The sequence below is a fragment of the Onychostruthus taczanowskii genome, unplaced genomic scaffold, assembly GCF_017590055.1.
Source record: "Onychostruthus taczanowskii isolate IOZ18803 unplaced genomic scaffold, ASM1759005v1 scaffold66, whole genome shotgun sequence".
Taxonomy (NCBI): domain Eukaryota; kingdom Metazoa; phylum Chordata; class Aves; order Passeriformes; family Passeridae; genus Onychostruthus; species Onychostruthus taczanowskii.
The window spans coordinates 1,367,448-1,389,225 of record NW_024504344.1 but is presented as its reverse complement, the minus strand read 5'-3'; the positions used below and the strand labels follow the sequence as shown (position 1 = coordinate 1,389,225).

Below are 21,778 nucleotides of genomic sequence, written 5' to 3'. Positions count from 1 at the left end.
AGTAGTCCTCAGATTTGCTTGTGGCAGCATCTAGCTCATAAACATATTTTCTACAAAATGTGAACAGAAATGAGGAAATTCACCACTTCCTTGAAGTGAGACCTAATTTTTGTAATCTCTTTAGTATCCTTTCTACTCTTTTTTTTGTGTCTGTTTATTTATATATTCCTTTCTTTGGACAGACGAGGATCCTCCTCCTTTGGAGGAGCCCTGTCTTTGCCTTTGAGTCTTTCTTTCTGCACAAATGGTGCTCCAGTGTTTGAAGTAAGCAATTCTTCCTCCATATACAGACATATTTGTAGCCATGAATAGATTTAAGAGAGTAGCAAGAAGTGAAGTTTTTGTGGTTTTAGGCTTGAAATGGCAGCTTTGTGTGCTTCATGTGCTCAAGATCTTCACACAAATCAAGCACAGCTTGTTGGGAAATTTCAAGTAGCCCCAAATGAGTTTTCATTGGCATGACCTTCTACATAAACAGAGCAAGAGTGGTTGCAATAGGGACATTTCATTAATGAGACTGTTCAGTGCATCCTGTGCTTAGGGGCAGGATATCAGTCAGGATAACCCTAACCAGTCTGACTTCAGTGATAATACTGTTCCTTAAAAATAGAACTCATCAAATATTTGATCACTCTGATATTTAATTCTGAGGCAGTTCCTGTCAACATTTTGGAAAGGTAAAAATGAACCCAAATTTCAAAAAGCCCTAAGGGAACATCAGTGGACAAGTGCAGTGAGACTTGGGCTATTTCTAGAATCTGATGTGCAGACAATGCGATGTCAGCATTGGTTCTCCTCCTGTACATTGTAGTCCACTGACATGCCATTTTCCTAGCAGGAAAAAAAACCCAGACTCTGTGGTCAGAGGCAGGAAGGAGTGGTGTGACTGCTGAGTTGAGTCCACCACCTCTGTGGGAAGCTGTGAAATACTATAATAGGTTGGAATATATTTTCCATATGAACATCCTCTCTGCATCCTAATGTTTACTGCTCCCCACATTAAATAATTTCTATGGTGTCCTGTGCTAAGTTAGATGACATAGCACATGTCAGTTTATCTAAATTCACTGTGAACAGGTGAGTTTAACGTATGATTTAATTTGTATTTGTAGCTCATTATAAGGTTGTAAAAGGTTTGTTGTGATGCTTAAGTGGCAGGTCTTGAAATGTGAAGTCACAAGGACTAGATAGCTTGCAATCACTAAGGAAAATGTCTTTGGGAAAAAAAAGAAAACAAAAGAAGGGTGTTTGATTTCACTTTGAAGAAGGAAATACTTCTTTCTAAGTTGACTTAACGTGTTTCTTTTTTTCCTGTTTGGGCAGTGAACTGTGAAATCAATTATTCCTGTAGCTCTTGTCATACGTGAGCAGAGATCCAAGCCTGAAGTCACTTTCTGTCTGGCAGTGACTGTCAGCACATAATAGAGCCTGGCATTTCTAAATAGGAAGCTGCAATCCTTGTTGCTTTTATTACATAAAAAGCATGTCAGAGTGACCATTTGCTCTGTGTCTGTGCTTCAGAAAGCAACACAGAGCCAAGTAGTTAGGTACATGGAGTTTGATAAAAGTTGACTGTGTTTAATAGCATATTCTGTCAAGAACCATGAGAGAAATGGCACCTGCAAGAGAACTGAATTTAATTTGTTTGTTAGGTCCACACTGGCCCACATGCATTGGCAAATTGTCTTCAGCCAGTTCTTGTATCAGCCATGGCCATTCTCTCCTGTGAGGACAAGATGAGACCTCCACCTCCCTGCACAACTCTTCACTTCTATCTCAGGTCCCTTCAGCTCCTGATTTTTCTTAAGAGGCTTTCCAAGCTCACACTAGACCCAAAAATACATGCTCTGGGGCTGATTGGAATCTTCTTGGAGTCAGCAATTACTGCTGAGTGAAGAATCCAAATCATGATGTCTGAAACATTTCTCCTCTCTGAGGGAAGAAAAAACTTTAATTCAGGATGCTCCACATATTTTTTCCCTTGTTCAAAACTATATGAATTAAGGTGGTTTTTTTTTTTTTGTTTTGGTTTGGTTTGGTTTGGTTTTCTTTTGGGGTTTTTTTTTTTTGGTGTTTTTTTTTTGTGTCTTTTTTTGTTGTTGTTGTTGTTGTGTTTGGTGTTGGTTTTTTTGGTTGTTTGTTTGTTTGTTTTTGTTTTGTTTTTTTTTTTTAATAAGCACTGGAGTGGAACTTCTCTGCACAACTCTGAATTGTCTGCCTCTGAGCTTCTAGTTTAATTTTCTTCATACACAGTCCTTTCCTTTCATACACAGTGGAAAGCAAGGAGCATTTCTAGGGAATTGTGCATTATAAAAATGTTGAAGAGGGACTTTTTGCAAGGGTGTGAAGTGGTAGGACAAGGGAGAATGGTTTTAAAGCTAGATTTGTGTAGAATAATTGGAAGAAATTCATTCCTGTGAGGCACTGGAAGAGGTTCCCAGGAGAAGCTCTGGATGTCTCAGTCCTGGAAAAGTTCAAGGTCAGGTTGGTTGAGGCTCTGAGCAGCCTGGGATAGTGAAAGGTGTCCCTGCCCCTGCCAGGGGTTGGGAACTGCTTGACCTTTAAGGTCCTTTCCAACCCAAATCATTCTAGGATTCTGTAACAACAACAGTTGAAGTGGAGGGGCTGAACTGTGCTCCAAAAATGCCTATTTCTCTCCCTGTGCTATGAAGGGAGTCCAGGATGATGACCTGAGCTGGACAAGTTTATGATCTAAATATAAAAGTTTTGCTAGATACTAATCTCACCACTCTTATGCAAGCAAACTCTGACATGTATTAGAGCTTTGGTCATTAACCCCTATGTAATTTAAATGTTTGTAGATAAATCCCATAATAATCTATAAAATCCTAGAGAAAACAATTTGTTTAACTACTTAGTTCTTTATTCATATACTTAATATAAGACAGAATATAGCATTGGTATAGAAATACTCTGCCAGCTGCTAACCTGTAAAATTACACAGCATAAAACCATCTACACCCCTGCCAGAGGCACAGCTGAGCACATCCTTCTCTGTTGCCAGGCATGCAAGTTGAATCAAAAAATTTTTGACATTTTCTGACATCCTGGATGCCAATTGTAATGGCACAATTGTGTTAATATCACTGAACAAGGTCTCTTTTCCCATGTGTGTGTTTGTACATAGAGATGGGAGAGACAGAAAGATGTTAACAAGCAGTCTTTAAAAAATTTACTGGTTTGTGCTGCTGCCTGCAGAGATGAGTAATAACAAGGCAGCTCTTCAGCTAAGGGGTCCTTGTTTGATCACAGAAACAGGAGTGGATTTGCTTTCCTTATCTCTGAGTAGACAGCATGGACTCTCTTTAATCAGAAAAGACAATGTATTAAGGTCCTTTTTGATGTCTCCACTGTGTTATTTTTGGTTAGGAGATCAGAATTGACACCATAAGTATGGATGTATTAATAAATATTTACTTTGAAATTTCATATAAAAACCAACTTCAGATAGCTAAATAGACACAAAAATATCCTTTGTATCTAATCTGTCCCCCTTTCTTCATAAACAGTTGTTTTTGAATATTTTGGGGGTTTTTTCCCATAAAATTGTAATTACTCAGTGTTGCTCTATCATCTCTTAGCCAAAGAACATTGCAGTGTGCTTTGTGAATGTTTCCTACACAGACTCTTAGTAGTAGCAATATGAAGAGATGAACTAACATGTCATTTTCAGACACAGATGTAACAGAGGAAGATAAAAGCACACCCAGAGGGTTGTAATGGAGAGGATGTTGTGGGCAATAGTAAAGGTAAGAAGATTTTTAGAAAGCTGAGAAAGCAGGCGTTAGAAAAAACAGAGAACTAGCTGCAAAGTTTGAGAGTAGAAAAAGTTACAATGGTATAGCAAGCAAGGACATTAAACAATAGCTTGAGTTTTAGGCTTGGCTATGATAGATCTTAAGACTGCAGGAAAACATGCTTAGCAAGATAGAAGGTTTTAAGGTTAATAATGGTGTATTGTGTATTATTAATAGAAGGCATACCAGCAAGCATTGTGTGAAGCAGGTGTATATGTACTTTTAGTAATTGGCTAGAACAACTGCCTGTAAGCTTTAGCAATATGCTATTGGCTAGAAAGTTTTTAAAATGTTCTGTAACAAAGAAGTCCTTGGCTGCTGCTGGCTGTACATGAGCTTTGCCATCTTTCTATTGTCTCAACCATGTAACAAGGCTGATGCTGCAATAAAAGCTCAAGGAATGTGTCCCAGCAGTCCTGTCCTGTTCATGAAAACAGCTCCTCAGCACAGGGTGACATCAGGCTGGCAGTGTAAATGGTGAGATTCTGCAGGGCTCCATCCTTTTCCCAATTCTCCTCAACATCATTAACATCTTGGATGCAGAACTTGAAGAAATACTAAGTAAATTTGTCAATGACACTAAACTGGGAGGAGCTGTTGAGTCCTTTGAGGGCATGGAGGCTCTGCAGAGAGACCTTGACAAATCAGAGAAATGGGGAATCACCAGCAGTATGGAGATTAACAAGGGCAAGTGCTGGATCCTGCATGTGGGATGGGGAACCCTGGATGTACAGACTGGGAAATGAGGCTGGAAAGCAGCTGTGGGACAGGATCTGGGGATCTGGGGGTCCTGGTCAGTGGAAAGTTGGAGTCAGCAGAACCCTGACAGCCAGGAGGGTCACCCCTGTCTTGGGGTATCAGGCACAGCATCACCAGCTGGGCGAGGGAGCGATTGTCCCACTCTGCTCTGCACTGGGACAGCCTCACCTCCAGTGCTGGGGGCAGTTTTGGGTACCACAACATAAGATATGAAGGTATTTCAGAGTGTCCAGCAAAAGGCGATGAAAATTGTGAAAGGCTATGAAGAGAGTGAAGAGTCTAGAGGGGAAGACATATGAGAAAGCAGTTGAGGACTAGGAATTGGATCCAATAACCCTAATGGATCCCTTCCAAATCAGGAGATTCTATGATTCTATGATACATGATTCATACAACTTTTCTTGTGCCAGATGATTCAGTGCTCATCTTAGAAGAAGGATGCCTCGGGTCAGACACTGCTCTAACTTTCATGAGACATTTTCCCCAGTGCCTAATTTACTGCTAAAGCAATGTTTCTGCAGCTTTAATTTTCTCTGTGGTGATGTATAACCCTAGTGATCAGATGGAAGAAAAAGATTTTTCCCCTTCTTATTTATCATAATCAGAATTGTTCAAGAACTTCTATAGAATACCCTATATGTGCTTTTACATGAAGAGCCATTGTGACTGGAGACACTTGTGATGATACATAGGATGTAACAGCCTCCAATCACTAAGTTTAGTTTTTAAAGTGAGTGGGAAACAGACTTAAAATAATTGCATAGAAATTAAAAAATTGTGAAATGCCCCCTAAAACAAAAATCTGGGGAAACCCCACAAGAAACCAAAACGTCTGTGCATGAACTAAAGTATTTTGGGGGTTTTTTATTGACCTTTAAATTTTAAAATATATTGCTATATGAACCTTTTCATGATGAAAATGAAAAAAAAAAAAAAGCCAAAAATCTTATTTTAAATGAGAATTATTTTTTTTTCCCTAAGTGGGTCAATATGAGACGTTTGTAACATTGTCAGTGTTTTTTCTTCTAGAAGAACTTAAAGGGAAATCAGTGCAATCTGTGAAACACTTTTTAATAGAATGATATTTTTAGATGGTAATTTTCCTAAAAATACTTTCCTGGCCGCTCCTTCTTCCTTAGCCAATTGCAAGTGATAAACCTACAGCCTCCATTTAGAACAGTGACTTAGATTCACTGACACAAATGAGACAAATTAGAGGTGTCCAGGAGAATTCTCCTCTATCTGTTCAGAGAATGCTCTTTTTCAGGCTTGAAGGCTTCTATTTTTTAAGGGTCTCAAGTCAAATACTTTCCAACTGCTAATTTTATACAAAGTTTAAATTATCACTGAACCTGTCACTAAATCTGACTGCAATGTCAAATACTTCTTCTACTGTGTTATTATCCCAGGGGTTTTAACAAAGTGGCTCTAATTTTTAGAGGTAATAAAAATGTCAAATTGCATTTATGAAATACCAGCCTATGTTTTCTTACATAACAGATTTAGTAAGAGGCATAACACAAATAGTTCCATATATTGTCAATGCCTTTCTAATTATTGCCCATTATTGAAGCATTGGATTAGTGTAATTAGTGTAACTGAAATAGAATTCAAATATAGCAATTTTACTTTTATTTTAGAGCTTTGGATAATGAACCAACATATCAAATACAGACTAATAAATCAATACAATAAAAAAGTTTATTAAGTTGATAGAATATACACATCCTAGTCCAAAATTTCTATTTATCTTAAATATTTGGTCCTCAGTTTAACTTCTTTAATGGAAAATATTAATTCTCTCAGTTTTCCATAGCTGTTCTTCCTATAAGCACGCTGTCTTCCTGGTGGATATTACAGGAAAGAGATTTACAGGAGCTGGCTTATGTGGGTGTCACCCAATCCTCAAGAATGTTCTGTGTTCACATATCTGCTGTTGTCAGATGAAAAACAGAAATGCATTGTTTTTCTGCCAAATAGGACCAAGATTTGTGTCCCATGCCTGTTATATGTATTCTCTAGTTGCTCTGTTCAACAAAAACATTTAAAATTCCAAAACCAGGCTGAAAAAAAACAGTGTCACCACAGAATGGCATCCACAATCTGGCCTCTGTGGGCTGCCATGATTTAAACTATAGGGTTTTTTTAGATTTGCCAATAATTTTTCACTGCCTGGCACAGGGATGTAAAAGATGTTTGTATTGATGAATGAATTAATGAGGGGGAGTTGTTTGTGTTTGGCAGTTTTCCATAGCTGAATGGAGGTGTAAATATACATATACACACATGCAGAATCCTTAGGGGTGGAAAAGACCTTTAAGATTATGAAGTCCAACTGTCAAATCAGCACCACCATAATTTATACCATTAAACCACATGCTCAAATGCCACATTCAAGGCATTTTTTAACACTTCCAGGGATAATGATTCCACCACTTTCCTGGGCAACTTGTACCTATGCCTGACAACCCTTTCAGTGAAGAAATCTTTTTTAATATCCAGTCTAAACCTCTACAATATCTTTTTGTGTATACATATGGCATTTTTTTTTCTGTATGTACCACTGATACGTATAAAAATATTCCTAGTCAATCCAAATGCAGAATTTCTCCTTTTTGTTGTTGTTGGTGGTGTCGGTGGTGGTTAGTTGTTGTTTTCCTCATGAAATATCATCATTAGAAGGCTTTTTTTTATTATTTTCAATCATCTAGATTCTTTTTTTTTTCTCTTTAAAAAGCATGTAATTTCTGTCATAACAATAGCTGAAAAGACACTCTTTGCCTCTTCAGTCTTCTCTGAGCATTCATTTTAATTATATTCATAATTATATTTTAATTATATTTTCATTATAACCTCTTTAGGACAAAAGTAGTTTTTGATATGCAACCAGTTTCAGAAAATGGAGTAAAAAACTTGTTCTTCTTCCACCACTGCTCAAGCACTTTCACAAATGAAGTGGAAGCACTAAAGTTTTAGCTCAAGACATAACTATAATTTAATTTCCAACCAAATAAAGGGAATCTCCTATCTCAGAAAACAGCATCCAAAGTAGAGAGTAAAGCCTTGATCCTTGAGTTGAAGCCAGAGTAAAATTTCAAATTAGGAAATCAAAATGGGCAGATGCTGTGAACTCAGAAACTGCATTTATCCAGGGGTGCTGAGATTTATCCCTCAGTTTCAAGCAGTTCTGTAAATCTTTCCCAGAAGCAGGTAAGGTAGCGTAGCTCTCTGTGCTACTGGAAAACGGCTGGAGACTGCAAAACTTGTCTATTTAGTCTGGAATGGCTTTTTAGTATATTAAAATTCTTGACAAGCAATTTGAATCTGAATTGTGAAATGTGTTGAGATAGATTAAACATAAAGGGTCTCATTTACCAACTGTTAGTGCTATTGTTGAACGTTGCATGTAGTTAACATAGCTCATGGAATTGCTTTAATACAAAACAAATACAAGCTACTTAATGTACATTACAAAGCATAAAATTCAGTTGGTGCCTTTTGATATTAGATAGACACAGTACACAGGCAGTGAATATCTGCAAATTGTGCTCTGCATTTTAATAATGAATCGACATGAACATTATTTGATGAAGGTGTTTGGTTTTTGCAAGTAATTTTCCTTTCTTTTATTATAAAGGAAAAGTACATTTATAAAGCAATACGGTCTAATTATAGGAGGAATCTGTTGACTGATAAGAGCATTGCACAGGGAGTGTATTCATTTAAAAGGCTGATTTACTTAAATGTATTCAACAGGGATATTGCACAACTGCTTAGTTTGTTTGGGTTTGTTGATATTGAAGGTTATGTTACTTGGCTGGGTAAATCTAGCTTAGAGGACAGATGGACAAGGGTCAGTGATGGTCCAGTGTTGGGGTCTAGCTTTTCACATCATAATCAAAGTGAACTGAAGCCTTTACATCTCCAAAACACTAGTTTTTACTTCCCGTTTATCTAGGTTTTTCTTTATAAGATCATCTACTCTGATGTCGCCCTCCCCTTGGCTGGGGGTTTGGAACTAAATGATCTTTAAGGTCTCTACCAATGCAAACCATCCTATGACTCTGTGATTGATGATGATCACAGTAAAAAGGGAAATGGAGAAATTAGTCTTATATCCTTAGGGTTCTTTATGAGGAAAGATCTTCAGAGCTCCCTAGCTGGAGAGAGTTTATGACCTTTGGAATAAGTTGAAGGAAACTCAAGAGGACCACAAGAGTGTTGTAAGGTTATGCAGGGAGAAAACTAGAATAGTCAAAACTCAGGGAGAACTTAATTTGGCTATTGCCTAAAAAATACAAAATATTTGTATAAATACTTTAAGAACAAAAGGAGGGCTAAAGAGAATTTTTGATCTATTTTGCCCTAATGATGTTGGCACAATGGAAAAAATAATTTTGTGTCAGTACTATTGGCTTCTGTGTTGTCATCCCTCTTTGCTGTCAGAGTACCTTTAGGTCTTAAGTCTTGAAGTGAAATTTGTCAGGAATACATGTCCTCCCAAAAATTTCAGAAATATAAAAGGGCAAAAGAAAGAGATGCAGTCTACCACTAGAGACAGAGGGGCCCTTGGAAAAGGAAATCAGCACAGATGCATTTTACAATCAGCATAGAAGAATCTGTCTACCAACAAATTAATGAGATTAAAATAATATTAGGCCAAAGGAATTAGTTCAAAAGGTCAGGAGAATCTTTACAAAGGAAACCAACATGTACTTTTACAACACATATTACAAGCCCAGAACAGCCATCAGGCTTTGTGCAAGGTGGGATTTTCAGCTTCAGTATTATTTTTTGGTTTAAGGAGAAGTTTGCCTTAACCAGAAGTAAACCAATATTTGTCATCCCGAGTCAAGAAAGCTGGAAACATTCCTAGTCAATCCAGAGGCAGAATTTTCCCTTTTTGATGTTGTTGTTGGTGGTGGTGGTGGTTAGTTGTTGTTTTCCTTATGAAATATCATCATTAAACACTTTCTAGCTGTTTAATGGGTCATAGCCAGTGTTTTTTCTGGGAGCTGGTTTTGCAGCAGTGTTTCCCTTAGAACAGCACATGACATATTTGTTGCCAAACTTGATTTGTTAGTGTGGTAGTCTGAATCCATGTTTCAAGCTATTGGCAAGGAAATATGAAATCACCTGAATAAATGCAAAGAAGAGGCAATTCAATTAAAATAGCAAATGTGAAAGGGCTGCAATCTTTAGACCATCCCAAAAGAAGACATTTCTTGACATTTCTCAGCTTACTGAACAGTGAATGGATAAGCTGATTTAGCTGCAGCAGTTTATAATGGCATCATCTGATAGATGCCTGCCCTCTGGGGTCTCTGCAGATGAAGATGCACAGACCTTAGTTCACATTAGTTTAAACTGTCCCTGAGGTGTGTTTAATAATCTCTGTAATGTCCTGCGCTGTATCCTGTACACATGTGACAACTTTGAGAAGAAGCAGAAGCAATCCTGTGAGAGCAGTAATATCTTTAAGTCATTGAAGAACCAGAAATTTGGAGCTTGTCACCTTTTTTCCTGTCATGCTCACTTTCCACCTCGACAAAAAGATTTTTCAAATTAGGATGGATGCTCCCATTAAACAACAGGGTTTCAAAGCCGGTTGCCATTTAATAGAATTTAATCAAAATGCTTAATGATATGTCCTCTTAGTCACGCACAGCCCAGCCTGGTCTGTGCAGAGCAGTTCCTCTCGTGCAATGGAATTCTCAAAGCACAGCACCTTTGTTTGGCACAGACAGCCTTCCCAGAGAGCTGGCGCAGGAAGGGAAAGGAGAGCTTGGAGCAATTTTTTAAGCTCTCTCTTCACGCAGGTATACCATCCACATCTTACAGTAATTTGAACAAAGTTTACATTGCAATGGAGAGAAATGCTGGAGACAATTTTACTTGCCTGTTGTGGTTGTACTTAGTGCTCCTAATTCTTTTTCTGAACTTTTGAACATGTTATTAGTTGTCCAGTGTAAATCAGCTGAGGACAAATTTGAAAAAGCACCATAAGATAGGAAGACAAATGCTAAAGAATTCTAAACTGGACTAATTGAGTAATATTTTAAACATTAATTCATGCAAGTTTTAAGCCCACCTGCATTTTTCTATTGCTTTTATGTTTAGGCTATAATCTATGCAAAAGAATGTCTGACAATAGACCTATTAAAGTGTAGTCATGCACAGCACTACGTCATAGCATTCATATAAACTATGAAATTAACTCACTTTCTTCCTTCTTCTCAGCAGTGTAGCATTTAAATGCCAGACTAATTTTTTCCTAAAAAATCAGCAGTGGATAATAAAGGAGGGCATATTTTCACGACATTGTGACATTGTACACCAATCCACTTCCAATTTCCTATTGTTTTGAGCAGCATTTCTTTCTGCTCCCTTTTTTGTTTTGGCCATGGTGAGAGTAAAAATATCCATGCTGAGGCTGGAGATTTTGAAACCTCTGAAGAACAGCCAACTCTCTCAATTATCATCTACTGTTTCTCTGCAGGTCTACAGAGCAGTTCTCTTTGTGCCTTCCACAGAATTCTAGTTAACTCCTTGAAGATTGGCATGAGAAACTGCAGGAAACATCCTGGCTCAGGCTAAGATTTGTGAAATACAGGTTTTAGGGAAGTCAAAGGGAGAAAAACACAGGAGATGTCCTGGCATGTGGTTGGTTCTTCTCTGTTGCTCCTGGAGATGTGCAGATTTTGGGACTGCCCAAAGGCAGTCAGCACCTAGCTGGCCTGTAGGGATGGTATTCTTACCCCAGGAGTGATAAGCAGTGGACTAAGTTGCAAATTGCCCATGTTTCCCAAATCCAGAGATTCATAAATTGTTTTGCTTTAAATCTAAGCAGTTCAAATTTCAAATATCAGTGATTTATACAAGCATCTTTTGACAGAAGTGAAAACTTCTGATTTATGGTGCCCTAATGAAAACTCAGCTTACATGCTAAGACTAAAAGTGTTGTTTGGGAAATATTTGTGGTGAACATGCTGTGATCTGTCCTGTTCCATTCTTCCACAAGAGATAAACTAACACAGACATTGATCCTGGAGTACAGAGTGACTCATATTTGTTGATGGGATGGCAATGCCATCTGCATTTGTTCGCTAATATAGATTACAAGGCACACCATACTACCATCAAGCTATAATCTTTGCAGGAGGCAATAAGGAGGGAAAAAGAAAGTAGACATTGAATGTAGACATTTTTATAGTTCTTTCCACCCCTCCTCCTCCATCAGAGAGGGTGTTTTTCACACAGGAGACTCTGTGCTGTGGGGAGAGACATTGGCTCCACAGTGGGGCACATGGGAGGACTGAGGAAGATTTCTCTGTTGGATTGTTTGGTCTGAGGGTCTTCTCATGTGATAGCCTTACGGAGACCTGATAGTTTTGTTATGGTTTGGGCAAAATGAGCATGTAAATGAGACACTCTTGGATTACACATCTAGCTAGTTGGGTGGCTGGGAGGTTGGGATGGTTAAAATCTCTCTTTGGTGCCATCTGCTTGTTTAGAATTGAAGAATCATGGAATGGCTTGGGTTGGAAGGGACCTGAAATACCATCTAGTTCAAATCCCCTGCCTTGGGCAGAGACACCTCCCACTGCACCAGGTTACTCCAAATCCCATCCAGCCTGTCACTGAGCAGACTCAGGGATGGAGCATCCACAGCTTCTTTGGAAAACCTCTGCCAGGGCCTCACCACCCGCACAGTAAAGAATTTTTCTCCGAATTTCCCATCTAAACCTACACTTTTTTAGTTTAAAGCCATTACCCCTTGTCCTATCACTACATACTTTTGTAAAAAGAGATGAATGACTGTCCCCAAGTGGGTTTTTGTGGAAACCTGCCACAGAAATGGAGGCCATGAATTTTAATTTCTCTACTTTATTTTCTTGATACTTTTGCTACACAGGGCAGCTTTTATGTCCCATCTGAAAATTGTATGCAGCATGCATACAAGTGGCATAAGGATCTCTGTCTTCTGCTCCTGAATGCTCAAAGGGGTCTTCACACCTACTACACCCTCATAATGAATGAGATTCCTGATTTACCACAGCTGAAGTTGGGTAAGTGAAAAGTTGCTTAAAATCACTGTATATTTTACAGTGAATTTTTAAACATATATTTTAGTACTAAAATTCTTTGGCAGATCAGAGACTTTAAGGGATTTTCCTCTGTTTTCTGATTAGAGTTTATTTTTCCTGTTAAAGATGATTGACTCCTCTGATTATGTGAATTCTTTCACAGAGTGTGGCCTGATGTGTAGATGGATAAAATATTTTGATACATTTCTCAGAATATTTGCCTTCTGGTGATTTTTGGTCTAGTGCATTTTGAAAAGGGTAACTTCTAGTTATACATGGCCATGAAATTTTGGGAAGACTCTTAACATTTTTTTTCTCTTGAGCAAACATTTCTTTATAGCTGAAAAGAAAAACCTGAAAGGTGGTACAAATGGGTTCAAGTATACTCCCTTCTTTGTAACTCACAAGAGATTCCTCCACTGTCAATTATGATTTGCTCTTCAAAATTATTCTGATTTTCTTCTTAATTCAATTGTTTAATAGATTTTCTGAGTTTTTGGCAGGTTTTTTTTGGCTGGTAAGGCCCATTAGGTCTAATATGCAAGTGCTGGCTGGCTGGATTTACAGGATGGAGTTCTGGAATTTGTGTTTAGTCATCTTTGTAATGACAGCATGAGGTCTTAAGAAAATGAGACTCTGTCATCTCATTCAAATCCTGCTGTCTTACCTGTTTCTTTGATTTCAAGGAATGTGCCTCATAATTTCACATCTGTGTTTTTGTCTTTCTGTGGTGTGTATATTTTGAAGTTATGAGTTTTGTTATATTGCAGAGATAATTACATTAGGAGGGTCAATTGCATTGGCCATCAGGTTTTAAAAGGGAGTAAAATTTTCCAGTATAGTCCTTATATATAAGAACTATCAAAAACAATGCATTATGCTTCACACACTCATGGGCTTGATAGATCCTATTTTCCACTTCATCTCTTGTCCCTGAACATATATTTCCCTTCAAGACATTCTAAAAGTCATAGGTAGGTAACATTGTGGTTATTCGATCCAACAACATGAGAAAAAAACCAAACCAAAACAAAACAAAGCACCATTTTAATTTGCAGGTTATGAACTCTCAGACAGAAAACAAGCAACAAAACTTCTTCATGGACCTTGGTTATAGGTAGAGATAACAGAGGATTTGTGGTTCACCCAGACAGGCTTATAGGTTGTGAGATGTCAGAGCTCTGCATGGATGAGTGACCACAACTCCATGACCTCCCCAGGGCACATGCTTATGTTCTAAACACCATTTTCCTGGTTTTGAAATGAATTCTGGTACTGAAGCAGCACCTTCATTTGCAAATATACTTCTTGTAATGCATGAAAATTTGCAAAATGCAAATACCCCTTTTAGCCTCTTGAGCAGAGTGTTATTTGCATCATTTTATTCACAGTCTGAAAATCTATTAAAGATTTGGTTTCAAGGCTGATTTTATGACACCTGTTGCACAAGTCAGTAAAATTATGGGGTGTAAGATTCATCCAGTAAGATGAATATAAATTAAATTTTTATCTCTGTTTCCTTACATTCATTGAGGTGAAACACACCCCATTAAAAATATGTCATCTGACACAGGTTGTGCTTTCTATATTGGGATGGCACAAACTGCACCTTGTATTTGCTATATTTCTCCACTGAACAGAGGAATAATGTAAATGGCTCATTCAGTTGTAACATCTATATTGGTCATATTAATCTCATAGGTTTTTACAGAAGGTTAAGATAAATCCAAGAATATAAATCTCTGCACATTTTCTTAATCATTTTTTCCCTAGCTTCCTTAGTAGTGTATGTAAAAAAAAAAAAAAGTAGCTTACTTTAGACATTAAAAATGGGAATGGTTGTTTCCCAAATTTTACCAGCTCAGATTGAGTCTTTTCAAGGCACAACTCATCTTGTTCTGTCCTTTCCCATTTATCAGTGCTATCTGGGAAGAGACATTTGGGAATTGAAGAGGGGATTGTTCTGTGAGTTGTTTTGCTTGGTTCCTGCTTTGTTTCTTTACGGACACCATTAGAAAATTCCGCATTGTAAAATGAAGCTGCTAAAGCTGGAGAATTGATTGATGTCCTCCTTTTCCTGATAGATTGTGGTGCATTTAAACAGAGTGTCCCTGTGCTGGATTCTCTCAGGATTAAATCAAAACATTGCTGCTTGCAGTGGTGAGGTAATTCCAACTTCACAAGGCAGTACAGAGAGGCCCAATATTTTACTGGTCAGGAATTTGATGTTGATACGCAGTCCTCTGTAGCACACCAGGGACAACCATTCCTTGCTCATCATTTGTTCAGACTCTGTATTCAGTTCTACAGTTGGCCATAAATCAACTCAAACCAAAGGCTAAAAATCAAACTTAGAGTAAAAAAGAGTCAACAAAAAGTCAAATTCTGTTGTCTTTGCCACCAAAAAATTAACATTTTCTACTGGTTTAGTGGTCCAGATTGCACAAGCAGAAGTTGCACCTGCAGGAGTACAAAGTGGATTGTGGAGTGCCCACACCCAAACAGAAACTTGTGTCTCAGGAATAACAAATGGCCAACTTCTCTCATGAATAAACAGCAGAGGATTAATATTTAACATCCACTGTTCTCAAACCTGATGTCTTTCTTTGTGTTTTTTTTTTTCCCCCAGAGGAGCTATCTGTGGAAGAGACAGTATCCCAGCTTTGTATGGAGCTGCAGGTATTTCCTTCATCAGAATCTGCCCATAGGTTTTTCAAGTTCATTTTTCAAGTGCACTGAGACAGCCTAGTAATACATCAGAGAAGAAAAAAAAGGGAATTTGGTGCCATCAGAAAGTTTGTTTACTGCTTGTCTTCCGCCAAATATTTTGCATAACTTTGATTAGTTGCTTATAAGGTGTTCCTGTCACTTTTAACAAGCCACCAGCTGGATTATTCTAGCATGCTTCAGTGAACCTACCCTGAGTATCAAGATGACAAAAAAAATTATTTGGGGTAGGTTGCAATTTTAGCTTTTCTGCTGACAGGAGAAAAAGTACTTTGGCAGGTTGTTCAACCATATATTTTCAAATAAATATACCTAAATATGTTTGGAGGATCATGGGAGCAAAAAAGTGATTTTGGCACAGAAGTGACTGAGCTACACTCTTGAACTTGCTTCTGCCAAGTTTATTTCAAGTGACACAAAGACAGACATCAAGAGTGCCAGGAAGAAATGCAAGTGCCAGCTGATCACTGGAAAAATCAGAGATTTCAAATATTTTATTTATCATAGGATCATAGAATCATTATTCTTGGAAAAGACCTCCAAGATCATCAAGTCCATCCTTTGACCCAATATCACCATGCCCAGTAAACCATATAAATAATGTGCCACCTGCTCTTTTTTTGAACAATTCCAGGGTTAGTGATTCCACCACTTCCCTGGGGAAGTGAATTTGGTAACAGTTAATGGAGGGAAGATTAGTCTAAACCAAATGAGAAGTCCATTTACATTCCTGTTACAAATTGTGACCTAAGATTTGTCAGCTATGGTTCTAAAACTGTTTCAAATTATAGATTTATTAGTTTTAAGTCCTGACTTGGATACTTTGAAGGAAATCTGATTTCACATAAAATTGATTTAGAGAAACATAACTTACTGGGCTCATTTCTACTAGATTTAGAAGCTGTAAGGGTATAGGACAGACAACACAGTCTTGAGTCTCCTTTGGACTAATTTTCAGTGCAGTAAGTCAGTCACAATTAGAAATCCTTCCTTCCTTCCCCTCCCTCCCTCCCTCCCTCCCTTTTTCCCTCCCTCCAATTTGATAACCAGTAAATTGGACAAATAGCCATCACACACCTATTCCTAAGATGACTTGCATTAATAATGCATCTTGCTTGAAGACTGAGCTTTCAGTTTATGATGTAAGAAACAGCTTACTGACTTAGCAAATAAAAAATTAACACTGACATACAGCCTATAAAATTGGATGCCATAAATAAAGTAGTACCCTGACTCTGCAAAGGGAAATGTTTGAGTAGGATCTTTTTTTTTCCCAGCATCCCCCTGATTTTTCCTGTACCAGAATAGGTCCTGGAGCTTGTCCCATTTTGGACAAGTCATTAAAACAGGGAAGCATCCAAACAATGTAAACACAGTGACAATATCTGGTTTATCCACACACAGTTTTTCTCTGCTGCTCTCACACACAGACAATTTGTTTTTAATCATGGCTTAGTTTGCAGTGTCACCAACCTGGAAACTACCTGCATAATAAAATGCGAAAAATAATCAGACTTTCAGCTAGAGTGCAGTCCTAACAAAAAAAAAAAAAAAAAAAAAAAAAAAAAAAAAAAAGACCCAGTGAATAACATGGAGGTAAAATGCAATGTCTGTCTCTCATGAAAGAAATTAACAAGTTGACAAGTTAAGGGAGCGGGGTTTGTTCAGCCTGTAGAAGACACTCCAGGGAGAGCATTTAACACCTTCTAGTACCTAAAAAGGCTACAGGAGAGCTGGAGAGGGATGTTTTACAAGGGTATGTAGTGCTAGGACAAGTGGGCATGGTGTTAAACAGACAGAGGGCAGGTTTATATTAGGTATAAACAAGAAATCCTTTATTGTGAGTGTGGTGAGACACTGGCAGGTTGCCAGAGAAGCTGTGGGTGCCCCATCCTTGGAAGTGTTAAAGGCCAGGTTGGATGGGGCTCTGAGCAGCCTGGGATAGTGGAAGGAGTCTCTGCACATGGCAGTGAGTTGTAAGAAGATCTTTAGCCCAACCTATTCTGCCACTCTATGATTCGATGAAATTGTGAAATGAGGAAGTTTGGCCTGCAGAGACTTTGCTTTCTTGCAGTGCTTTAGCACAGAGCTGGAGGGCACACAGAGACCCAGCATGTACTAGTGTGAGACATGGGCAGCAGCACACTCTGGAACATCTGCTTTCACCGTGTGTTGAGGACACAGTGTTTTGGTTTGAGGTTTCTTGTTTGGTTCCCCCTCAATCACCCGTCTGTATTCTAATGTGACATGGCTGACAGGGCTCCTTTGCTAACAGTCTGGCCATGGTTTATTATTTCAGAGCATCCAGCACCATCTGGTGGATAATTTGGAGCACACACTCTTTGGTTTAGTTTGGTTTTTTTTTTTCCCTCCAGTTACTACACCTGCAGTAAAGTGTCTGCAAAAAATTATTTGTTTCCAGTTCTTGGTGTCTAACTGTGTAGCTGAGACCATTTGCACTAAAATACTTGATTTTAAAGAGAAAAAGAAAATGTCTCACCAGCTTTATTTGGGGTAAAATAACTGAAAATGGTAGCTTTAGTAATAATTTTTGTAAATCAAGAGAAAGTTTTCTTGTTGCTGTTGGTGCTAAAAGGACTTAATCTGATGTATGAACTGGTTCTTTTCCATAACATTCTTAATCTCATAATTTCCTTTCTGTCCTTCAGCTGCTGAGCAATCCAGAGAAGATAGCAGAACAGATAAGCAAGGACCTCGCCTGGCTTTGCTCTCACCTCCTGGCCCTGTGGACCCAATTCCTAGAGGTGGCAACGCTCCACCCAGAAGTCACAGCTTATCTGACTCAGGAACATCACATGCTAAGGGTAATCTTAAGAAGTTAAATGCGAGTCCAGTAATGGTCTCCTCCTGATAAACATTAAAGATTTATTTGGATGTATATTTTCAATCCAATTCTGCCTCTATGACTATTTACATGAAATGGGGTGAACACAACAAGAGTTGAAGAGGAGGGGAAGAAGAGGTGAAGCCCAGGATTTCAAATTACAGATTTCAGTTTCTGGAATGAAGATGGTTGAGTTGTGTGGCCCAGGATCCTACATAAAATGAGTAACTTTGAACACCAGGATTAGACATAGAACAGGGGGTGGGTGGGAAGGAGTATATGTCACCTTATATCCATAAATCATAAACACTTATTTTAAAAAACCCAAACATAACAGTGACAAATAAAAAAAAAATACAATTTCATCTCAACTGGTTTTGCAAAACTACCAAAAGAAATATGGATTTGTTTTCTTCACTGTCATATCTATAGCTATTTGACTTTCTCACAATGAAGTGCACACAGCAAAATATTAATATTGTTGATGTTGAAATTGCATCTTGCACTTGGTAATAAAGAAGGCACAAAACCACTTGTCATTCAAGCAAATGTTGTCAGATCTGCTTATCTGATTAGTTCAGCAAGTGCTCTGTCTTCCATCAGGATGTTCTTGATTATTGACCAGACAGCAACTCAGCACATCACCTGAGCTGAACTCAAAGTCTGATCTAATCCTTAGAGTAGGGACAGGGGAGAAAAGGGCAGGATTCACCTTGCACGCATGAGGAGTGTGCACTGTAGGTATTGACACCTCAACTTATGTTCTATTTCTGTTAGTCAGTGGAGGTCAGAATGACCAGAACAAGTCTCCTCTAGAGCTTGCAAAAATGGGGCATAAAATTCAGGAAGAGGTGCTGAGTGCCTCATGCTGAAACTCCTCTGGTTAGTCTGTGAGGTCTGCCGTGAATCTGAGGGGACCTGGGTGGCTTTCAGTGAAAGAACCTGACTTCGTGTGCTCCCAGCTCCAGCAGGTGAATCTCAGCCTCTGGGTTGTTCCAGCCTTGACTGATGCCAACTGTATTCTTGACCTTTGTCAAATTACATAACTTTGTATGCTCCAGTTCCTCTCCATATAAACTGTGTGTGATTATACTTTTTCACCTCTGGAAAATGGTTTGAGAGACCTAAATTAAAAGTTCTATTGTTAAGACACAGTCTTTTTGAAGGGATGCTCATCCTTTGTTTAGTAAGGCCATTTGCTAAAGCACAGCTGGGATTTAGGGAAATGCTGAGATGCTCTGACATATGCTTTTCACTGCCGTTTTCTGTCCCTGTAACAGAGGTCACTTTTACAATTATGGTTAGGAATGTATGGGCTGCAGTTTAACAGCTCAGTACATTTGATTGCATATTATTCTTGATTCATTTAAACTCAAACCTTATTCCAGGGCAGATGACAGCACTGAATATTTAATAGCTTATTTCACACTCTGTGCTCTGCCAGCCACTTCAGATCCATGGCTCTTTTGTAACTGATTGTCAAACACTGAACATATCTAATGTCCATGAAGGGATTTGAAGAGTTCCCAGTTTGTAAGTATCATGACCTAGGCAGGTGTGTTTCTACTGTGGTAGGGCTCATTCTCCTCTGGACTGACATGTAAGACTTTGCTGTCATCGCAGTTTGAGAGTCACTGTGGATGTTCCCATAGAAGAGAAGATAAATTATAAATTGTTCTAATTTCATAAATCACTCCACTACTGCTTTTTCACAGTGGGAAAGGAATACATCTTCCAAACTTTAACAATAGAGGGGGAAATGGTAAATTTGACAGCTTTTAGAAAAGTAGTTAGAAGATGCAGATAACCAAACTTTGATTTATTGTCAAGGGAATCTTCTTACCTCGCAGCAAAATATGCTACAATAACAACTGCTTTGTGTTGGACTGGGAAAACGAAGCAGAATTGAACTCTTTTTAATGTCAACACTAATGAATCTGGTCCTGATAGTCAGTGCTGTGTTCTTAGACTGATGGCACTTGTCACCTTTCAGCACATCTTAGGTTTAATTTCTGCATCTCTCTCTCTCAGGTGAGAAGATTCTCAGAAGCCTTCTTCTACACTGAGCACCAGAAACCTGCTATGCTCATGTTCCAGGAAGGCCTGTAAGTAACCCAGTAACCCTATCTCTGGAATGACTAAAAATTTACTTTAAAATATTTTGCAATCAAGAACAAGATATTTTTCTGCAGGGTATGAAGGAATTTGGTTTGAGAGAGGTCATTGGCTCTGTTTTAGCTCCATATTGTAAACCTATTGAAATGAGTTTCAAAATTAAGTGACTGACCAGACTGGCCACTGGCCCCAGAAATAATAAATAAATACTTTGAAGCTACATATATATATATATATATATATATTCTTCAATTGACTTCCTAAATCAAATGCACCAGATCCAGCACTGGTACTTTTAGTAGGAAGTAACTGTTGAAAAGCAACAAATCTTAACATTTGCAAATTTGCTTTTTACCAACCCTAAACCATTCCAAGGTAAGTATTTCTTTCTGCTGGACCATTCCTGCTTGTAACCAAGCTCTGAAGTGTGAGGAGCCAGTCTTAAAGCTGTGCCAGGGCAAATCCTGCCCTTGGTTTTAGCCCATGAACCCAAGTGGAGGACTTGGATGATACTCAGAACCTGACCCCTGGAGGCAGAGTTCAAAGAAGGATGCTCAGATTTGAATTTCTGAGTAATGATGGTTGTCCAGACTATTTGTCACCATGGGTAGACCACAACATTACCAGTGTGAAACCCATCCTTTAGAAGGGGCTGAAAGGCCATGACATCAGGTTCTGTCACAATGATGATTTTTAAGTGAGACATTTGCTTCTGACCTAGTGCAGAGGAGAAAATTGCTTTTCTCAGAGCTGTCATTGGGGACATTAAGGCTGATTCAGTGTTGATGGAAAGGGCCCTGACTTCATTAGTGGATGGGCTGCACAAGGCTGCCTTCTTCTGCCAAATTAGAGCAGCACCATAGCTGTAGGGTCCCAGCTGTGTTCATTTGGTTCTCCCATGTCAGGATTTTAAGGAGCTGTGTACAAGGAAAGCCCCATGTCAAGATCCTGGGGTGAGAGCACACACAATCATGGCTCCATTCAAACAAATATAACCCTGCACAGGGGAAAGCCTAATTGCATGAAGTGCTTCTATTTCTCCAGGCAGTCACAGCAGTAGCCCATTTCCTACAGATAAATATAATGTTTTTGTCAGTGGTTATCAAGAAAGGTAAGTTAAAAAAAAAAAAAAGATTAATTTCTCTGTGCAGAAAATCTGATCTATACAGTCTGTATGGCCGAGTCAGGTTTTCTTCCTGAATTTGCTAGATTATGTAGTTGGAAAATCAGGGTCTTGGCTGTCAGAGTATTACTGATATTGGGAGTGTTAGTAGGGCCTCTAGGAGGTCACATACCCTCCTTAGATTTTACAGGCAAAAATATTTCTCCTTTCTCACTTTAATATAAATTATTAATCTTTTTCACAAGGGTAGGTAATAATCAGACGAGGGATAATGGCTTTAAGATGAAGAACAGATTTGCTTTCA

General features: G+C 38.5%; 1 protein-coding gene across 1 annotated transcript in view; it reads left to right on the top strand.

Moving 5' to 3' along the window:
- Positions 1-21,778, top strand: part of FAM135B (family with sequence similarity 135 member B) — a 127,256-nt gene that overhangs the window by 89,746 nt on the left and 15,732 nt on the right. The window contains exons 7-10 of the mRNA XM_041420809.1: positions 12,493-12,646; positions 15,294-15,343; positions 18,061-18,216; positions 20,268-20,341. Coding sequence (XP_041276743.1) covers positions 12,493-12,646; positions 15,294-15,343; positions 18,061-18,216; positions 20,268-20,341 — 434 coding nt within the window. The remainder of the gene's footprint in view (positions 1-12,492; positions 12,647-15,293; positions 15,344-18,060; positions 18,217-20,267; positions 20,342-21,778) is intronic.